Raw genomic sequence first — 22561 nt, 5'->3', positions numbered from 1 at the left:
CGCTTCTACATATTTTATTTGGTAGCCTCCGCCAGGTTATTTTAAAGCTTATGTCAGTTGGCAAATGCAGGTAAAATCCTTTGATCCACAACTTGTGTTGTCGGCTTTTCTGAACCATCCTTGGTTTCAGCTTCGTCATAGGATGAGGGCAGGCCCAGATACAGAGCCATGTTTCCTGCTTTTTATGTTCCTAGCAATAGTGGCATAAAATTGGATAACTAAGATCACATTGATTAGTGTGTTGTGGATGATGGTGTAAGAAGAAGTGCACAAATACTTTATCAGTTTGGTGAGAGTCAAGTACAGTAAACCCTCGTTTTAACGGACTCCTTTATAATGGATTTTAGTTATAGCGGACGGACCTGCCCATGTCACCCCCCGGTTCACACAGCCCCCCTGGCTGCTTACAGCCCCGGCTTCCAATGTGACCCTCAGCACGCACGGTGAACCAGTGAGCCTTTCTTCACCCACTGCACGATCCTGTTGACGTGGCTGTTGTTGCGGCTGATGTTGTAGCCCCAGGGGTTGGTGCTTTTTTTAGGCTGCTGCCAGCAACTGGACGCACTTGGTCACAGTGGGCTTCCCTCCCCTCTCACCAGCTGCCGTTTCTTCCTGTCATCCGTCGCTTTGTCCATTCGGCCTCTTTCTGTCCCCTTTCTGCGATTCATCTTACATCATCGGGTGGACTATGAGGAGGAGAACTGGATATTTTCAGTGCCTTCCCTCACAGTGTATTCTGCTGTGGGGGGACGTTTCTTGTTGATTTCTATAGTGTACTGTTCTGTGTCTTTTTCCTTTTTTCTTTTTCTTTTTTTATTTTGTATGAATTTGTGACATTGAATCTATTCAATTAATTTGATCAATCTCTGTAAAGCACTTTGGTTCAAAGTGATTTTGTTTAAAAGTGCTATATAAATAAATATTATTATTATTATTATTTTCACAGTAAAGCATGGACTGGTATATTAAAGTGGCATAGTAGTGCAGGTGGTAGGGGTGTTGCCTCACCACTAGAGATCTGGGTTACTCAAAATGAAGTTTTCACATTCTTGCTTGACTGTGTGGATCTTCTCAGGGTGCTCTGGTTTCCTTCCACATCCCAAAGACATGCGAGTTTGTAGTCTATTGGCCTCTCAAATTACCCCTAATGTGTGAGGCGTGGTGAAAAAGTGGGATAACGTAAAACAAATGTGAATGGGTGATCGATAGGCGCTGTAGAGTCCGTTTCCATGCTGTATTTTTCAATCAATCGATTAATCAATTCACAACATGTCTTGCTAGTCCTAATTTTCTTGGTGCATCAGAAGAATTTCTGCTTGTTCTGGCAACCACCTATAGGTGTGAGGAATGCTAATATTCAGTGTCTTGGGTATTGATTGCAAGTCCCAGGCATCTTTACAACAGATCTCCTTGGGTTTGCATTCCTTCACAATGTCAGAACTGCCAACATTGCGTGAGAGTTGAGAGTGAGAAATCTGGACCCATCCAACGACAATGTCTACGACAAGCTACCACCTAGTCGACGTCAAGCTACGACAAGCAATGTTGACCGGCGACATAATTCCTCCCGAATTGGAACATCCACCTACGACCACACAGGCGACAACCTACGACAACCGATCAACTTACGTCCACCCGTGACAAGATACAACAAGCTACGACCCTGTCGGCAACAACCAGAGACGTCACGTCCTAGTGATGTCATGGCACTAATTGCACTGCACTGTAGCGTCGGGGCGGTGGTGCGTGGCTTATTGCGTTTAACTTAAGCTTAGAAGTTGGCAGTCTAACTTGATACTTCTTTAGTTTATTTCTGCCCATTTAAAACTAAATTCCAGAAAATAAAGTTAATACATGTTCACTTCATAGATAAATAAACAAAGTAATCATAAACAAAATACGTACCGTGCAAAGTCACTGTCAGTGAAACCGCGGAACTTCTAAATTCACCAAAGTGCAATGATGAGCTGAGATCGTCTGCACGTATAACGTACCCGGATTCGATCTGGCGACGTTACACATTTCCATGTCGCGCGGGCATGGGCATAACGAGCGTATACATCTGCAGCCAATGGGATATGGCGTTTGGGAGCTCTATGACAGCTGCTTTACTTCGGATCAATTGTTGTCGGTAGATGGTTATGCATATAAATAGTGTGCGGTGGGTTTAAGCCAATCAAATTGCTCGTTCTTTATGGGAAACCCGCCGACAGAAAACTATTCTCATTGGTGAGTGTGGCGGAGATCTGGAAGCCTTGTCTAGATCTGGAAGAATTGTTTGTGACTCCCTGTATCTATTTATTTATATCAACTTTTTTTAGCGTGAGAAATTCTGTGATCAGCATGAGAATTGCGTGAAATGCTTGAGACTCGCGCTCAATATGTGAGAGTTGCCAACACTGCAATGTTGGCATTGAGGTTTATCATGTGGCCTACGAGAGTTTTGTGTGCTTCTTTGCAGTGGTGTAAAGGAAGTATCTGGCTGCCTTCGCCTCTTCAAAAGACAGTGCTTGGAAATTACATTGATCAAACAATTGCATATGTTGTGTAAAAGTAATACTTAAAATGCAAATTGGCAACGTTTCGGCCCGAAACGTTGCCTATTTCCTTCGCTCCATAGATGCTGCTGCACCCGCTGAGTTTCTCCAGCTTTTTTGTGTACCTTCGATTCTCCAGCATCTGCAGTTCCTTCTTAAATACTTAAAATGCAGTTTGATTGGTGACATTAGACATTATCAAACATTCTGATTTTGCAGTTTTTGAATGTTCCAGGAACAGAATTATGAGCTGATTTTAATTTTTGCGAATATTAATCGTAATTACAGTGGCAAGAGTAACAAAATATACTGCTGGAAGAAATCATCACATCAAGAAGCATTTGTGGAGGCGCAGAGATAGCCGATGTTTCAAGTTGAGACCCTGCATCTGACCTGATGTGAAACATCCCTTTGCCTCCACAAATGCTGTTTAACTGCTGAGTTCTTTGAGCTGTTAGATTTTTAGTTCCAGATTTCAGCAAATGCAGTCTCTTATCTCTAATTTTAGTGTCCTTCCCCCTCAAGCACAGTGCTTAAACCTGAAGAATTATACTTTGCTAAGGTGGTGTATAATGTTGGCGAGCGTGAGATTTATCACTAGACTTTGCATTCTGATGATTCTGTGAGAGTGAAGGACGTTTGATGCAGTAAATATTTTGTTGAATTTCACCAGCCTTTGAAAAAAGCATTGAGGATGATGGGAGCTCCCAACTTGATTGCAGAAGGAGTGGATTATGGTCTTAGCTACAGTGTAATTTCTTACCTCAAAAAACTTAGTCAACAGGTAAGATTTTTTTCAATTTATCTAACCATTACTTTCTAGCAGCCTTCCCACAGCCTTCCTACTAAGGAATAACTGAATTAATTCCAGAAGCTCTTAAATATTTATTGTATAGTCATGTTTTATAGCAAGATTTGCAGCCAAGTTGTCCCAAGGTGAAAGCCATGTGTGAATTGTGTGTCGGTGAGGAAGTGACAAAGGTATTACACCCACTTTACGTGCAGCAAAACCAATTTTTAAGGGGCGTTTGACTTCCAGCTCAGTTTCTAGTACAGAATTTTTCTTAAGCAATCCCGCAAGATTAAAGATAATTTTTCTTCCACTCTGGTTTTGGTTTCTGAGGTGGCTGGTGAGGCCAAGGTGGAAACTGCAGACTCTTCTGCAGATGGGGTGGAAGATGCCTGACATGATGGATGTGTTGTTTGGGGGGGATGTGCACATTATGCCTTTTTAAGCAGAGCAACTTTTGTGCATTTCCAGTGCGTGGAATGCAGTCCTAATTTGTTGATTTTCCTTGATTGATTGTGAGTTTAGAATTCCCACGAACCATTGTGGTTGTTGCATTTTTATACTTGAGCACATGATTGAATGTTTTCCTTTATCTGCCTGGCAATCTCTTCCCATGAATCAAATGGTGGAATAGTATGTTAAATTGGGCAACACAGTGGCGCGGCGGTAGAGCTGTTGCCTTAGACCCGCGTTTGATCCTGACCGCGGGTGCTGTCTTTACGGACTTTGTACATTCTCCCTGCGACTGCTTTGGATTTTCCTGGGTGTGCTGGTTTTCTCTCACATTTCACATACAGATTAATTGGCTTCTGTAATTTGTCCCTAGAGTGTAGAATAGAACTAGCGTATTGTTGGTTGGTGCTGACTCGACGAGCCTGTTTCCATGCTGTATCTCTAAACAAAATTAATTCAGGATTCTTATGTGGCTGCCCAAAGGAACTTGGATAGAGGCTCTGGTAATGGACTGGGAGAGGCCACTGATATTGGAATGTTTGTTCTTCCAGTCAATCTGGTATAGTAACAACATTATTTGGTGCCTTCATGCTTGTTGAGGCCACTCCTAGCCGAAGAAGCATTTGCGAAGGCAGGATTAACACAGCCTAGTTTTGGGTGAATTTTTAAGTACTTTAGTATTTTGGGGGTGCCTCCTGAAATATGAATTCCATTGTCCCGCCACAAACCTCCTATTGTTTGGGACCAATCTACGGTTATTTTTGACTGACTACTGACTTTATCTTGAATTTTAACTTATTTCCTTTGTAAAACACTCATTTGTAATTTTCAGGCTAAACTGGAATCCGACCGAATCATAAGTTCAGTGGGTAAGAAACCGCTTCAAGAATCTGGCATTAAAGTAAGGAATAGAAGCAATGCCCTCTCGTTAACACAGCGCAAAGACTTAAGGCAAATCTTGATGGGCATCACAGGAGAGCCTCCATACAGACTTATGGATTTAAACATGAAGGAGTTTACTGGCTTTCAAATTGGGATTCTGAATACGGTAAGACACCTTCAGGTATTTCTTTTTCAGTGGAATTGACAGTTTCAACAAAGGACTTGCAAAGTTAATTGCAAATTTCTCCAGAGACCTGTCAGCTGGCTTGAAAATGGGAAATTCTCCTTTTTGACTTTGGAGGTCCCTTGAGCATCTCTACACGACATTAGCCTATTTGACTTAAAAACTATAACTAGAGAAATTGTGAAGAACGGTGGATGTGTATTGCCTCTTAAATGATAAATAGGATTATCTAAGGAAAAGTATTTCAAGCATATTGACAAAACATTGTTTCCCGATGACACTTCAAGTTGGACCCATGAAATCTGCAGTCTGCTGAAATATACGTTTATTTCCAGTTACCTTGGAGATTTAAAAATGTTATTGAGAAACAAAATGCTGTTAACAAGTAAAAGAACAAAATTAAAGCTGATTGGTGCTGAATGTGATTAATAAGACCTCGGCTGTAGTATAACCTTAGAGTATGAGTTTCACTTTCTGTCTTGTCCCTTCTCTGTTTTTATCATTTTAAGTATGTCTTGAATGTTTCTTATTAATGTCTCTTGGTATGTTTTATGTGGGGAGTGCGGGGGTGGGGGGAGAATCGGGGGAAACCTTTATCAGTCACTTTATCAACATGAGGACCAGTTCTTGGTTTCTTGGTCCTCCAAAATATTCCAAATGGAATTTAAACTGGAGGTGATGAAGGGAGGGCTTAAGCCAGAAAGGGTTATTGGGAAGAAAGAGCTACTTTAAATTTAGTTGCATCTGGTTGGGTAACTATAGTTGGGTGGAGATTATTCCATGCTTTAATTGTGCAGGGGAAGAACGAATTGCTGTATACATCTGCCTTTGTAGCTGGGATCACAAATTGGATCGAGTTTACTCGTCTGCTCCTAATTGGTTTCGGGTTTGGTGTAGGTCTTGTAGTCTATGTCGAGCTGACCATTTAACATTTTGTAAAAACAGGTCAAACGGTGAGCTTCACGTCTGTCTTGGAGAGGGTTCCACCCCAGAGAATTCAAACGTTTGGTGACAGTCGCTTCTCTCTCATAGGTGTTAGTAACAAATCGAGCTGCCTGTCTTTGGACACGTTCGATGGAAGAAATTTTTTTATTTGTGTATGGGTCCCATGCTGCAACTGCGTAGTCCAAATGAGGTCTAACGAGGGTGAAGTATAGCTTCTCCTTGACAACCAATAGTCAATAATCCATCGTTTAAACCATCAATCATAGACAAATCATTTATACAATGGGAAAGAATGGGAATTAAAATGCTCGAAGATCTGTATGAATTGGGGAATTTACTATCATTTCAACAACTACAACTGAAATATAATTTGAAAAATAACCAATATTTTAAATATCTTCAAATTTGTGATTATCTGAAAAAACACACAAAAGACTATCATGATATGCCTTCCGACTTATTGGATGAAGCAATGAAGACCAAGGCGGAATCAGCTAATTTAATATCGTACCTATATAATATCATTTTAAACATAGAAATACCCACAACAGATGGAATTAGAAAAGATTGGGAACAAGAATTAGCTATAAAAATCTCAAAAGAGACCTGGGATAATCATTTACTACAGGTGCATAAATGTTCGATCAACGTACGACATACGCTCATCCAATTTAAAACATTACGTAGATTATATTATTCAAAAACTAAATGAAATAAAATCTTCCCTAATGTTTCACCAATCTGTGATAAATGCCTGTGTCAAGAAGCTACCATAGCGCACTCTTTTGTTTTTTGTACAAAAATCCAAAAATTCTGGTATGAAATATTTGATATTTTTTCAAAATTGATCAAAATAAAACTGGTACCAAAACCAGAATGGATTATCTTCGGAATATCGGAAGATAACCCTGAATTAAACGTGTTTCAGAGGAATTTATTTAATTACGGGCTAATAATGGGAAAAAAGCTTATACTTAAATTCTGGAAAAATGCGCCGACACCAACAATAAAAATGTGGATATCAAATATGTTTGAAACATTACATCTGGAAGAGATGAGATTCCTCCTAGCAGGTAAAGCAGACCAATTCCAAAAGACGTGGTCTATGTTTCTGGACCTATTACAAGTATGAGGTGCAATAGTAATTAAAAAAAAACAACAAATATATAAATAAGTGGTATCAGGACCTGGTAACGGGAGGTAAAATAACAAAACAGACTTGGTTGGTAGTCCCCTTTCTGCGGAGTTTAATGTTATAATAGAGCGATTGTTTCTATTTTCTCTCTCTTTCTTTTCTAGGGTCTATTTTCTCACTTTACTTCCTTCTCTAACTTCTTTCCTAAGGGGCTTTTTTTTCCCAACACTCTTGCACTGCACGACTCTCTTGCACTTTCTTTACTTTCCTTACTTCTACCTTTTTCTTAAAGCTCAAAAAAAATGAAGGGGTACAAAAAATGTATTAAGATATATGTGTTGTGTAGGATTGTAATTTACCGTACTTCTAAAAAAAATAAAATTAAAAAAAAAAAAAAAAAAAAGCTTCTCCTTGACAGAAGTTGAACAATGATGAAAGTTGCGCCTCAGAAAGTTTAGGACACCTGTTGCTTTCACCGTTGCATGATGAGTCTGACCATTCCAACGCAGATCATTCTGCAATTTGATGCCAAGTTGTGCCAATGAAAGTCAAATAAGCCATTATGAGACTGAGAAACAAGAATAAAACTGTTGGAGACATCAGCCAAACCTTAGGCTTACCAAAATCAACTGTTTGCTTACTAATCGCAAAGGGACTGGCAGGCCAAGGAAGACCTCCACAGCTGATGACAGAAGAATTCTCGCTATAATAAAGAAAAATTCCCAAACACCTGTCAGACAGATCAGAAACACTCTTCAGGAGTCAGGCGTGGATTTGTCAATGACCACTGTCCACAGAAGACTTGATAAACAGAAATACAGAGGCTACACTGCAAGATGCAAACCACTGGTTAGCCACAAAAAATAGGATGGGCAGGTAAGTTTGCCAAGAAGCACTTAAAAGAGCAACCACAGTTCTGGAAAAAGGTTTTGTGGACAGATGAGACGAAGATTAACATATCAGAGTGATGGTAAGAGCAAAATATGAAGGAGAGAAGGAACTGTCAAGATCCAAAGCATACCACCTCATCTGTAAAACCCGGTGGTGGGGGTGTTATGGCCTGGGCATGTATGGCTGCTGAAGGTACTGGCTCACTTATCGTCATTGATGATACAACTGCTGATGGTAGTAGCATAATGAATTCTGAAGTGTATAGACATATCCTATCTGCTCAAGTTCAAACAAATGCCTCAAAATTCATTGGCTGGCGGTTCATTCTAGAGCAAGACAATGATCCCAAACATACTGCTAAAGCAACAAAGGTGTTTCTTTCAAAGCTAAAAAATGCTAAATTCTTGAGTGGCCAAGTCAATCACCCGATCTGAACCCAATTGAGCATGCCTTTTATTTGCTGAAGAGAAAACTAAGGGGACTTGCCCCCAAAACAAGCATAAGCTAAAGGTGGCTGCAATGCAGGCCTGGCAGAGCATCACAAGAGAAGACACCCAGCAACTGGTGATGCCCATGAACCGCAGACTTCAAGCAGTCATTGCATGCAAAGGAAATGCAACAAAATACTAAACATGAGTACTTCCATTTACATGACATTGATGTGTCCTAAACATTATGGTGTCCTGAAATGGGGGGACTATGGATAAACACTGCTGTAATTTCTACATAGTGAAACCAAAATGTATAAAAATGGCCTTTATTAAAATCTGACAATGTGCACTTTAAACCACGTGATTTTGTTTCTATTACAAATCTCAAATTGTGGAGTACAGAGGCAAATAAAGAAAGATGGGTCTTTGTCCCAAACATTATGGAGGGCACTGTATGTTCATACAGGTTCTAAGACAAAGTCTTGGTTTTTGAGATTATGGATGTTCTGGTGCTCTTTCTTTGTAGGAAGTCATATTTCCTACTCTTGTGTGCAACATTCAGATAACAATCATGTCTAGAGTCCAAGTAAAGTAATTGCAGAGGAAGTTTGACCTTTGCAAAACCATTCAGTTTTTCTGGGTCTATGAAAGGTTCCATACCAACTCAAAATTTACTCCACACCAGACAGTTGTAGTATAACTTTAACTATAGATTTACCATGCTTCAGGACCTGGTTGTTTGAGGTTGCCTTTAGTGAATGTTTGATATGCAAGATCATGTAATGTCACTTTGGTACTTTAATTTTTTTTTTTTTAAATTATTTTGAAGGATTTGAAACCTCAGAGTTACAAGAATGCTTATGATATACCAAGACGAAATCTTCTGGATCAGCTTACACGCATGAGGTTAAACCTGTTGAAAACTTCACATGGTCCATTGAAAGGACAAGATGAAGGTAAAAATGGTCAGGGCTAACAATTTCTGTGCCATTTAAATGGATGCAATGATAATAGGACAACCACTATTGGGGTAATTAAACACTATTTTCAATATTAGTTTAGTTTAGAGATACAGTGCGGAAACAGGCCCTTCGTCCCACCGAGTCCGCGCCGATCAGAGATTCCCATACACTAACACTATCCTACACACACTGGGATCAATTTACAATTATACCAAGCCAATTACAAAATGAGGAAACCAAAGATCCCGGAGAAAACCTACGCAGATCATGGGGAGAATGTACGAACTCCGTACAGACAGCACCCGTAGTCAGGATCGAACATGGATCTCTGGTGCTGTAAGGCAACAACTCTATCACTGCAGCACCGTGCCGCCCTATATTAATCACGCCAAGCACAAGCAATGGGGGAGAAAAAAAATAAATGGAAGATGTGCTTTAATGACACTGTTCTCTATTTTGTTTTGCACCAAAGCAGTCCATTCTATAATGTGTAAGACAGTTTGAAATGAATGATTAAATCTGTTGCCATTGACCTGAAAGACCAGATTATCATTTGCAGGTTTCCAACTGCCAAACACATATGATTGCCAATAATGAAAATAGCTGATACAAAATGCGCAGCACCTATCTTGGTTGTGCTTGTCCTTCTAAGATTTAGCCTGTTTAAACTCAATGAGTTAGGAATTTTGGACAAGCGAATCTTGATGCTCACTTAGATTTTGTGGTGCACACTTACCTGAGGAAAGTTCAAAAATGCTATGGCTCCATTCCAAAATACTGCCTTGATTTATGAAGGCAAATAACCTAAGAACAAAAGCACATACCAAAGTCAATTCCAATAAAAGTTGCAACTGAAAAAAAAATTGATGGGTAGTGCAATATTAAGAACTTCCTTGGAATTTAAAGAGTATTGAAAGAGAAGGTAATTTTAAAGTGAGTTGAAAGAAGTAGAATTGTAAAATTATCTCTAGGCTGTGAGGCTAGGAGAGTTAGAGATGGAGAATGGTGAGTCTTTGAATGGACTTGAATGCCAACTAACCAAGTTTTAATTTTGTCTTACAATGGGGCTTGATCTTCCAGTTTCTTAATTGCCACAGAGGCAGCCTGTTACATTGAAGCTTAAAATGTCAATAACTTTTCAAAAGTTATTCTTTAAGCTCTGTTAAAATGCAAATATTTTTAACATTCTGGAGTAGTTGCTCAAAGGTGCATAACTTTCTAGTTAATTTATCATTTTTTTTCCTTGGGTTTTTCAAACCATGATAAATTTAGTTTAGTTTAGTGTTACGTGTACCGAGGTACCATATTTTTGTAAGAAAGCATTTCCATCTGCTGTATTTGGATCTCAGTTTCTGTGGAACCCCTGATTGTTGTATGTAATTGTCCCAGTATGTAATTGTCCCAGTATTTTAGAATATTTGATGATTATTTTTGTTTGTATAGAGCACCCCATTTCATTTCTGTAGATATGCTTAGTTAATTCCAGCTTTTATTCTGCTTTTGTTCATGGATGCTGCAAAGATACTGTAATATTGTGGTGGTATTTCAGCAGACTCTTTCATATTATTACTCAGATTTGCTGTGAGAGTGAAAAATGGTGAATTATCCATGTTATTTTTTCCCCTCTCCAGATCAGATGCACAGTGTCCCAATAGCACAGATGGGAAATTACCAGGAGTTCCTGAAACATGTGCCTTCTCCCCTGCGTGAACTTGACCCTGATCAGCCCAGGCGATTGCATACATTTGGAAATCCTTTCAAACTGGATAAGAAGGTATGTACCTATATATTTAAATACGGGCAGCTGCAAATTGAGGATACCTTGACCTTTCCAAAAGAGGTTGTGCACTTTCGTACCGATCCAAGGTGTTCAAATAAATATTTACAGCTGTACTCTGGCTTAAGTCTCTTGAGCTGTCAGATGTTTTCTGTTTTTTTCCTTAGAGCTATTTTTAGCAATGTTTGGGACTATGAAGCCATAAGTAGTATAAATCATTTGGCAGACGTGCTAATGGCCCTCTTGAGACTCTTGGCTGTTTTAACTTGAGTACTCTTGCTTACATAGAACATTGTGTATATCTCAGTTAAATCTTCATAACACAGATGTTATCTACCTTGTGTGCACTTTCTATTCGGGGATGGTAGAGGAAACAAATCTTTGTTTAATGTAAGCCTCTGTGCATATGTTGATTGGGTTTGGAATGGACAAAGTGTTGCTGTATAATATTTCAAGTAACAAGCAAACTGAAGTATTTTATGTCAGATCTGACATGATTTACCTGGATAGCATGCAACATAAAGCTTTTCACTGTATCTCTACACAATAATAAACCAGTGCAACAATTATTGTGTACTGAAATACAATGCAAAACAACGTTTTTCATGCTATCCAGGCAAATCGTGTCAGATTTGACATGCCTACCAATACCGAAACTGCCGTCAATGGACACCGACCAGTTCAGTTTTAAAACGTGACGAGGCAGTAATGTAAGAACTTTGAACTCAATTTTAAAGCTTCTTTGAATGCCATTCAATGTATTTAAGTAAATCTCAATATTTTCTAATCTGGCTATGGAATTTATTTATTTGTGCATTCCACAAGGTCTGATTTGCAAATTAATCAGACAGCATCAACTCCGTATCAACTTGGAGATACATGTATCATGTATCTCCACCTTATCACAAATGTCTCTTTTATACTTTTCACATTCCCTTTGCATATGGAAACACTCCCTCAAACAGCTATGTTTCTCTCTCCTCAGATGTTGGTTGACCTGCTGAATATTTCCAGCGTTTTGTTTTTATTTTGCATTTCAACACATGCAGTCTTTTGAGTTTCTTATGCAATTTCTGCACACAAACCCAATTTAAGGGAGAATAATTTAATGTGTATCGTATCCAGTACCATTTGAGATGCTTTTAATTATGGGTGAGCATCAATAGTGGGTGTTATTCAGCAATGGGACTTTCAACTGAGGTTTACATATTCCTTGCCGGATACTTACTAAAGTGCTGTGCACATTGCTGGAACCTGTGGTCTTTGTTCTCTCCTTCCTTCAACTAGAGGTGATGAAGTTAGTAGAAAGCCAAAGGATAAATTACAGACTAACTGAGGAAACTTCCCTCTGACTCTTGGCAGCCTTGCATATTTGCCCTATTTTTTGCTAGAATCACAGCTTTTGAACAAGCTATCTAATTACACTCATTCCCGTGTTCTTTGCTTGTAACTGAATATTTTTTTTATTCTTTATTTATTCCAATGAATTAGTTCTAACGGTTTTCTGGTACAGCTCCTTAAATTTCACCGTGCCCGGATTAAAACTTGCATTTCACTTAAAATTACTGTGAATCTAAAGGCGTAATCTATATTGCACCCAGATCACGTGGTTGCAGATGTTCTAAAGTTTGAGTGCTGTATGTATAACATTTTTGTGATGTAATTTTTATTTAGTTTTTTGGTATGTGATGACAGATTATTGATAGATAAGTTATTGATAGATAGACAGAGACTCGTATCTTTGTGGACACGAGAGTTACGGATATTTGTGTTGCAGGGAATGATGATTGATGAAGCCGATGAGTTTGTGTCGGGACCTCAGAACAGAAGCAAACGACCGATGGAGCTGAATGTGGCAGGAATTCCAAAAAGACGTCGTTGTATGTCACCTTTATTGAAAGAGTATCCACCAACGTCGTCAACAATGGTTAATCACAGCGATGGCAAGGGCCCTCCCCTTTCGCCAGTTATACAGCCACAAGCAGATCTTATAAAGCCAGTAGCTGTTGTTCCAGGTATGGGCAAATGTAATTCAATCAATGCTGAAGTTATTGGTTTGTTATGGATGTCGTATCATGAATGTTTGAAAGAACCAATATAATGTGGCGTGTATGAACTAATGTGAAGTTTCATCACAAAAGCAAAATATACCAGCCATTTCTGTTGAATGCATTGTACTTAAACACATAAGTGAATTTGTCTTTTAGGAGGCTTTTTTCATTATCATCTTCCTTCCTTTGATATTGTGCTGGAGAGTTTTATCATTGTCAATGTGTATGGCCAATGTTTTCCCGCTCATGGTTTCTACCCAGATTGACTTCTTCCTGCAAGTTCACAAACTTTGCAGAGTACCCTTTACAGCCCTTTCTGCTTCTTCTCCTTTCTCTTATTTTATCATCACTTTACGTAAGTGCCTTTTTCCAACAAATCAATGTTCGGCCCTATATATAATGTGACAGGCAGTCCCGAGGTTACGACAGGATTCCGTTACTGAAAACTGTTTGTGACCCGAACTGTTTAAGTCAGAAATAAGCATAAACATTGTGTGGGACAGGATCACAGAAACAACTGTGACAGGAAAGCAAACAGGCCTGGGAAGCGCTTACTGCCAGTTGAACTTGCTGGCTTAATAAGTGAGCAAATGAGCCTGCTCAACTCTGCTTGACTCCACCTAGCCCCTGATTGTGTGGCTCTGGATTGGAGGGGCAGGGGATGCAGAGAGAAATACCCCATTCCCACCTGGCAGAAGATGCTTGCAGCATCCTGCTTGTCTCCAGGCATTTGTCTATATGTGCAGGGTGTCTATAAGTCAAGCATTCTTAACATGGAAAGACCTGTAATCATTTACTGTCCTGTCTGGGGTACCCTGAAAGAGAGTATGACGTCTTAACCACTTTGATGTCTGTGGTTTAGCATCTGTTTCAAGTCCTATTGTTTAATCTGCTTCTCTGATACTGTGAAGTTGATGACTTCACAGATTCTTAACTTTCAGCATTATTTTGTATCCATGCTTAAACTTTGAGCATGGCTTTAAACACTTGACATTTCAATATATTGAGCTTGATCATTTGGTGTGACCAAACTTAGTTTGCCCTCATCGTTCAATGTTTGCAGTTTACTTGCATTCCCTGAGTACTTCAAGGTGTGTGATCCTCGGGTGTTTGGAATGAAACTTTAATTTTCTGCCAAATGACATGCTACAAACTGAGCAATGGTAAATATATCAGCCGGTTGTGCAGGACTGGATCCTATGGAAGTCCAAATATATTTTATGTATATTAATGGAAGAAGGGTAACTAGAGGAGTTTATGGAGATGTCTTGACAACAGTCCATATTGATGAGTTGAGCCAAAGGACCTGTGTTTGTTTTTTATGGCTCTCTCTGCGGATGAAGCCAGTGCGATGGTCATGATAATGATTAAAGGCTGTTGATTACGACATTGGGAGAACTGGCTCTTCTGCTTTAGGATGTTGTGAGATCTCGCATATATCTGATTTAACAGGCACATCCTTTGAACAGCTGCACTGAAATACCAGCCAATATTTCTGTGTAAGAACCATTGTATGGTATCCATAGGATATAGGAATAGAATTAGGCCATTTGACCTATCGAGTCTGCTCTACCATTTGATTATAACTGATCTGTTTTCCCCTCTCATCCCCATTCTCGTGTCTTCTCCCCATTACCTTTGACGTCCTTACTAATCAAGAATCTAGCAATCTCCATTTTAAAAATACCCAATGAATTGACCACCACAGCAGTCTGGCATGAATTCCACTCAACTTGTCAACTTATGTTCTAAATCTAAGCTGAGAGTGCTAGCATTGAACTGAGATGACACTCAAAGACAACTGGGCTGAGTATGCGAAAGAGTAGTCAAAGTGAAGAAGGGTAGTGACCCAAAACATCGCCTATCCACTTCCTCCAGAGATACTGCCTGACCCACAGAGTTACTGCAACACTTTGCGTTGCGCTTAACATTCCAGAATCTGCAGTTCCTTGTATCTCCAGTGTATTTTGTTTAATTAGCACAAGAATTAGCAAGAATTTAAAATGTGCAGAATTTTAGTCTCATTAATTCTTAATAGTTATCCACTGATTTTTTTAATTCCTTTTCCAGAGACTGAAGAAAATCAGGCTACGTGTGTTGACTATGTTGAAAACAATATTGCAGACCTACTTCCAGCTGAAATTCCACCCCACACACTTGAATTAGCAGCACCTCTGATCGATGCGACATCTGACTCTGTGGATTTTGCAGAAGAATTTGCAAGTCATGAGATGGACGGTGGTCTTTTACTTGTCAATAATAATTCTATTGATGGTGTTGAGCTTAACCATGAGGAATCAAAGGACAGTGAAGTATGCCAAGATGGACATTTGAACAGGTCTTCACCAAATGCCATTAAAACACTTATGAGGTCAAAGCAACAAGAGACTAATATAGAGTTAAGGACACAAATTTTTAAGGAAATTCGGAAACCTGGCAGGCGTAAGTATGATTTAAGAATAAAATGTTACTTGCTTTGCTCCCTCGAGTAATAGTCTTCAACGATGTTTCTATTACAAGTATTCAGAATTTATTTCTACCTCAGAGGGATTAATGTTGGCCATTAGAAGTCCGAAAGAATTGTTGGTCCATGTCTCTACTACTTCTACTTTGTGAGGCTCTATTCCAGAAGCAGGCTCATTGAACTTGGTTTCATATTCTTTGTGTTTGGTTTCATATTTCCTACTGCTCTCACTTAAACCATTGTTACCTGTCACATGGTCAAGTCTTTATCTTTTGCCAAACCTAAGAAGCCAAACTACAGCAGTGTTAAGATGGTCTGATTTAACCTTGAACTGTGGATCAGTTTCAGTTTCCAAATTGCAAGGGAGTCACAAGTCCTGTGGTCCTGGTCAAATTCCAGTCTAGACATTGTTCTGCAGTGTACATCTTTCAATTCTGATCTGTATTTTGTTGGACTCTGCTTTTCTAAGTCCTTGTCAAAGCCATAATACCACTTGGCTGATTTACCCAATTAAATATTTCTGATTATAATTATTTTTTTTAAAAAGTGCCATGATCAGGTAGAGCTGATAATTAACTGTTTGGGAGTTTAACCCTATTTCACTTAATTTTATTTGAATACACAGTCTGGCCCAGCTGTTCAGTTTCTTTCTGGAGTTTAAATTCTTGAGTGGAAGTAGCATGAACCTTTGTTACCCTGTGGTTGCTCAACCTCATTACCTACTTGCTTTTTGTGAACATCAGAAGCCATAGATTCTGTTAGCTTAAACTGGGATTGATCATTCATTTCCCACATGGTGCTGACTGTTAATTGAATATCATCTCTTTCAGATTATGAAAATATCTTCTATTTATTGAAACTAGTGCAAGGCAGTCTGGAGACACGGATGGTATTTGTACAAAATGTCATTAAAGAGGCAGCAAGGTAATTTCTTACCGAATGGATCTTTGGAATTTTGGTGAAAGAGCAATGTCAATTTATTATAGAATTCCATGTCTTATCAATTGCATTTTGTGATGAAGTTAATCAGGACTTCTTTTGAAGTATTTTACCCTGTTCACATTTTGAGCTGACCTTTTTATGTTTTTAAAGGACACATTTCCCCATCTTTGGCTCAAGCAATCTCTGGCAGTTGACAAGCATGCACATGCATGTAGATGCACAACAATTGAATCAATTCTTTTAAAAAAGATTAGTGATTTGATTTATTATCCTTGGTGGGTTTAAAACTATGCTTTCAAATATAACTCCGCCTCCACCCAATTCCAACTACACAGTTTTCCATCCACCTAAATTACTTTGGGTTATTTGGATGGTTTCAGCTACTTTTGACGATTGTTTTTGTATGTTCTTAATTGTCAGTTTGAGATTTTTTTCTTTGATCTTCCTCACTTCTCAGTATGAATTATCTCTCAATTATTTGGAAGATGATAGCTAACTTTTAGCTAGCCTTCTGATTATAAATTATTTCTGTTTAGAAAGGAGACGTTATTGTTTTACATATATTCACTTGTATTTTATTTTGTTGTTTGGATAAATGCTTGGATATGGATCAGTGTGTTAAATATTCAGTGAATATTCTGCAGAATAACAATCTGGTTTACAATTCATACCCTTATGGTGATGATGCAAGTCACAGATGACTGAAAGTTAGCATTTGTTGAGCAACATCTCTCTTTGAACCGTGAAACATTTAAAATATATACTAGACCAAGTGGGACCCATTGGTCCCCGTTCCCCCAACGCAGTATTCCACCACTCACCTTTCCCCAACGCAGCCCGTTTCCACCACTCACCCATAGCCCCCAACTGCGCAGGTGCGGCTCATACACTCACTCCCCCTCCTCCACCCTCCCTCTTCTCCTCACCTCCTCCACTCCCTCTCTCACCTCTCCACCTCTCCTTTTTCCTACCCTTAGTCACTCCCTCCCTCACCTCTCCCCTATTGCACTCCCCCACTAAACACTATGTTTAAATAACATTTATTTTCCTCCCCACTCCCTCTCCTTACAACAATGTAACAAATCTCTCATTGCATCGGTGGAACATTGTTGATTGGCAGCTTATGTAAATTAGATCCCATTGTGATGTCATTGTCGGGTGGAGGACTCTTGACGGGTAGCTTATGTAAATGAGATCCCATTGTGACATCATAGCTGCAACTGCCAGAATCTGCCAGCAACTGTCACAGTACTTGAAGAGATTGTTCTCAAAGTGTTTTAAAAAAAAAAAAACTTTGAAATGTCAATAACTTGTGAAATACAACATCAATCTGAACTAAACTTTAAACAAACAATCACGGGACAAAGGTGAGTAAGATGGTGTAAAACATTTTAGCGCTATCATGTACCGTTTTGGCATAGGTCCATGATCACATGAAATTACACGCATAGTTAGAGACAAGATGAGAGTTTTAATAATATACTAGACCAAGTGGGACCAGTTGGGCCCCGTCCCCCAATGCGAGGGGGGGGGGGTTGGCGTCACACGGTGTCATCCCCAACTCCGTCAACTCTCATAGCTTCTGTATTGGCAGCAGAGATCACATTGTGATGTCATTTTCGGTTTTCGGAATCTTCACGGTAGCTTGTGTAAATGAGATCCCATTGTGATTGGACGACTGAGATGCCATTGTGACATCATCACTGGAAGCTGCTAGAAAAGTCTTACTCTCACAAGCAGTTATTATTTTCAAAGCTGGCTTTTTTAACTTTAAATATCAATAACGTGAAATATAACATCAAATGTGAAGAACTATGATACTGACGTCCACGGGAAAAAGTTGAGTAAAGTTCTGTGAAAAATTTTGTGCTAATTTGTACCGTTTTGGCGCAGCACCTTAATCTCACAGACAGACAGACAGGATGAGACTTTTACTAGTGTGTATATATAGATAGATAGAGATTTTAAGACTTCAAACAACATATTGAATAAAATGGGTTTCTTTAAAATACTGCCAGTGACTCAGAACATTTTCGGTAGCCTGACCATGGATTGGGGGTCTGCTCCCCAAGGAGCTTGGAATAAATTGGCTGTCCATATTTCTTTTCACCTCAATAAAAACTGAATTATTGTCTCTGAATTTCTCAAATTATTTCCGATTTCTCGTTCCTGCCGTGAGCACACACCATGGCAATTTCTCACTCAAATTTACTGTCTGTGCAAAGTAATAAAGCAAATATACAAAGAATTTTGAAGCTCTAAATTTTATACCATGTAAAATCCTGCCCACCATATGACTACATTTGAATTTCACATACTTTAAATGAAATGCATACTGCTTCCATGTCATTAAGTTTCATAACTGAGGTAGCCTTCACCAAACTAGGAATACAAGGACAATCCAGGCTGGCTGTAATCACCACTGCCAGGATGGGAATGTTTACCAGATCACTGAAAGTTAACTATCAATGTTAGACTCAAAGCTTTCTTGTCAACATATTCACCTAGCCAAATTTTTGTGAACGGTTGTCAGTTTGAAACAGATGTAACATCCTCCCCATCCTCTCTCGCTGCAACATGATCACTCAAGATCAGGATTGCCTCTGACTTTTCCACATAAGATATCTGTAATAAAAACATTTGTGACTTTGTTGTAATGATGACTAACTTTTCATGATGATTCCTCTATTCACTTTTGCCAAATAATAATATTATGTAGCTGCTTGTAACATAGCAAAAAGGATAGTAATCCAGTGATACAATTTATATGTTTGTCTGGGAATGCAGAATCTGATGCTCTCTATAGAATTTCTTCCAAAGGGTTCTGTTATTGATCAGTTGCACTCATTCATGCATTAATTCCTGCTTCCCAAGCATAGTTTCATTTGAAAGTATTCTTCATTGCCAATTTTTATTTGAATGTGAAGATGATTGCAAGGATAATTTAGTTAATTTCATCAGTCGCTAACATCTTTTTATTCCTTGGTCGTTATCTGATGCAGAGCACAACTATGAAACCCGTGCATCTGCACACATTTTTCTGCAGGGTGTAATGGGCGAAGTGCTGCTTTGCATAAAATATCACCAGAATCTTCACAATTGTTACCTGTTATGTGTTGCACAGCTTTGCATTGCAAAGTGGCCTTACCATGGAAAAAATAATTGCTAACCACTGTAGAGGTCTGTGTGGATGCAAACAATGAAAAGGGCGCTGCAAACAGACTTGGAAGAGTTCCACATAAAATACACTGGGCAATGCTTTCATCTAAGATACAGATACTTAGTTGAATTAAAATAAAAGTTCTCAGCCTTGTCTACGCCACTTCAACTATCCTCCTTGGCCAATCATTATTTTGCAATCTTACTGAAAGATTACTGGAAATTTTTATCTTCTATATTTTGTCATATTTTTGCAACAATAATTTATATTTTTAATGGCTTTTAATATGGATTCCATGGAAATTGTGACAGGCAGAGAACCTTAGGACGACATAGTTTCACAGCTGCTGGAGCTCCTGCCTCACAACGCCAGAGACCAAGTTCAATCCTGACCTCTCTTTCGTCAAAGGGAAAGAGTTAGATTTAGCTCTTGAGGCTAAGGGAATCAACGGATACGGGGAAAAAGCCGGAACGGGGTACTGGTTTTGGAAGATCAGCCATGATCATATTGAATGGCAATGCTGGCTCGAAGGGCCAAATGGCCTACTCCTGCACCTATTTTTCTATATTTCTACCTCGTGTTGTCTGTAGAGTTTACATGTTCTCCCTGTGAACACATGGGTTTTCTCAAGGTGCTCCTGTTTCCACCCACATCCCAAAGACACATATCTGGGTTTGGAGGTTAATTGGCTGCTGCAAAATAAAATGGTCCCTTATAAGTAGGCAGTCGATGAGAATGTGGGATAATATAGAACAGGTTTGTGAAAGTTATCTGTGTTCAGCGTAGACTCGGTGGGCCGAAGGGCCTGTTTCTATGATGTATTTCTAAACTGCACTAAACCTGGGAAGATAATTTTATACATGGTTTAATATTTGGGATATGGAAGTCCATGGAGACCTATTCGTGGATAGATCAAATATAGGTCAGCATGCTCTGAGGTGAAGGATGAGTTTTTAATTAGAATACAGGCAGCATTGTTTGAGTAAGTTCATGGTGAGTGGAATAAGAGAGGATGGGCAGCAGAGTGTTGTCCAGCCATAACCAGAGTAACATCGGCCAGAGTACTCAGAGGTTTCAGCGGCAGATGACCTGTCCATTGAGTTTAGAGAAAAGCAAGAAACATTCCAAGGTACTGAAAGGAATAGCTGGAAAAACAGATGCCCAAACTATTGCCTGCAACAAATGTGTTACTCTTGAACAGCTTTTCTCTTCGCTTTATCATAAAGCAAAAGGAAAGTAGTAACATCTCAAACTTTTTAATGTCCACTCTCTTTCCCTCCCCCCCCCCCCCCCCCCAAAAGGATACAATTATTTTTAGCTGTCCTATATATCAAAGTGTAATATTTTTAAAAAGAGCCAATGAAATGAATGCTAATGCAAGTTAGTTTCCTGAAAATGTTTTCCCAGTAATCACTTGACACCTCACATTATGCTCAGATGACCTTCTCTCACTTCCTAACCCTGAACAGGAAGGAAGAAGCAATGAATCCGTTTTTGAAAGAAAGCCATGACGGCTTTTTATTTTTTTTACAAAAAGCAGAGAGATGCTTAAAAATAAGTGACATGACTTCATCAATTGAGAAAGTGACACACCCTTTATTTTGTAATAAAGTAATCTTATTCAATGAGCCTGATTAGACTTATTCTGGATGTTCACTTGACTGAAATAATTGATCTTATCGAATTGAATCAAGCCAGTCTTTTCCTATTTTGGAATTCGAACAGTTAGTATTATTATTGCCTCCAAATGGATTTGAAGAGGCTGTTATTGCTGTAAATGCTAATGTTATTTTTTTTTTTTAATAGGTTTAAAAAACGAGTACTGATTGAAGAGCTTGAAGGGATTTTGGAAGAAATACAAAGTAAATCCAGTCGGGTAAATTATATCAACAACCGATAATGAATCCTGAGAAACATAAGACTGGACTGTTTTCTGGTGTTCTCTTAAAGTCTTTGAGAAATCCATATTGGACCACACAAGCTTACTTTTACTGTACTTTCACTTGCTCTGTGGCAAAATTTGCCGCCTTTTCTTTGCACGGTTAGACTATCTGGACCTTAGCATAAGTAGTATTAGACATGCCATCTTTTGATGATTGTATGACACATTCAGGACACTGGGCACGAGGCACATCACTATTCGAGCAGATGAGTTATGTTATTTTACCTTCAGAAAGACACCATTCTGTAACATTTGCTTTCTGTGATTAACCATTTTTTTTCCAGTTGAAGCAGCTTGCCTCAGAAATGGGATAAATCATTTGGCAAAAATGAACCCAATTTGATTTTCATGTTGCATGGAATTAAAGGAGGAAAAGTCTTTTGTGTCCAATGAATTCCAAGATGTGTTTTTGTCTTGTCTACTTTTTGTCACAGTTTCTGGGCTGACCTGGTTTCCCCAGGTCAATCCTTCTGATCAATCATTGGAAACTGGCCCATATCAAGAAAACTGTATAAACAATGAGGACATTTGTCTTTTAAAAAAACAAACTAATTTGCCTAAGACAAATTATTTTTGAATGGAACATTCTGTCGTAAAAGGCCATATTTTGAGATTATTTAAAATGCCTTTGTTACTATTTCCTGCATTAAAAAGTATCTATTTTATATTGGATTGATTTCCTGTGCATGTGTAACCAGCCTTGTGTACTCAGGGTATTTATTTCAACAATGACATGGTTCATTGAAATAAGCAAATTACCTGTCTACTGGAATGGATGGCTTTACAGGTGTTACTAATCTACACTGCAATGTAATGAAGCATTCGCAGTGCATTCAAACTGATTTGGGCGGCTGGATGTTCCCTTTTATACCAGGTAAGTCTGAATGTTTAAAGTGGATTGTAGGTAGGAGGAAGTGATGCAGTGCTTAAATATAAACATTTGGTGAATTATTTAAGGCATTTTTGCTACGTGTGTGAATAGTGCTTTGACTCAACAAGAAGCAAGAAAATGTTA

The 22561-nt window shown here is 38.9% G+C and overlaps 1 protein-coding gene across 3 annotated transcripts in view; it reads left to right on the top strand.

Annotated features, from left to right (window-relative positions):
- Positions 1–22209, top strand: part of LOC129702847 (integrator complex subunit 6-like) — an 85445-nt gene extending 63236 nt beyond the window's left edge. For 2 of the 3 annotated variants that reach the window (XM_055644875.1, XM_055644876.1), the window contains 8 exons: positions 3211–3321; positions 4613–4828; positions 9078–9204; positions 10842–10984; positions 12765–13002; positions 15109–15480; positions 16333–16426; positions 21411–22209. In XM_055644875.1, the coding sequence (XP_055500850.1) occupies positions 3211–3321; positions 4613–4828; positions 9078–9204; positions 10842–10984; positions 12765–13002; positions 15109–15480; positions 16333–16426; positions 21411–21504 (1395 nt within the window). In that variant the 3' untranslated portion in view covers positions 21505–22209. Of the gene's footprint in view, positions 1–3210; positions 3322–4612; positions 4829–9077; positions 9205–10841; positions 10985–12764; positions 13003–15108; positions 15481–16332; positions 16427–21410 lie in introns of those variants that run through there. The other variant, XR_008724452.1, reaches the window with a different exon arrangement.
- Positions 22210–22561: the final 352 nt, after the last annotated feature.

This window comes from Leucoraja erinacea, chromosome 13 (genome assembly GCF_028641065.1).
Source record: "Leucoraja erinacea ecotype New England chromosome 13, Leri_hhj_1, whole genome shotgun sequence".
In the NCBI taxonomy this organism is placed as follows: Eukaryota; Metazoa; Chordata; class Chondrichthyes; order Rajiformes; family Rajidae; genus Leucoraja; species Leucoraja erinaceus.
This window is presented reverse-complemented; position numbering and strand designations above follow the sequence as displayed.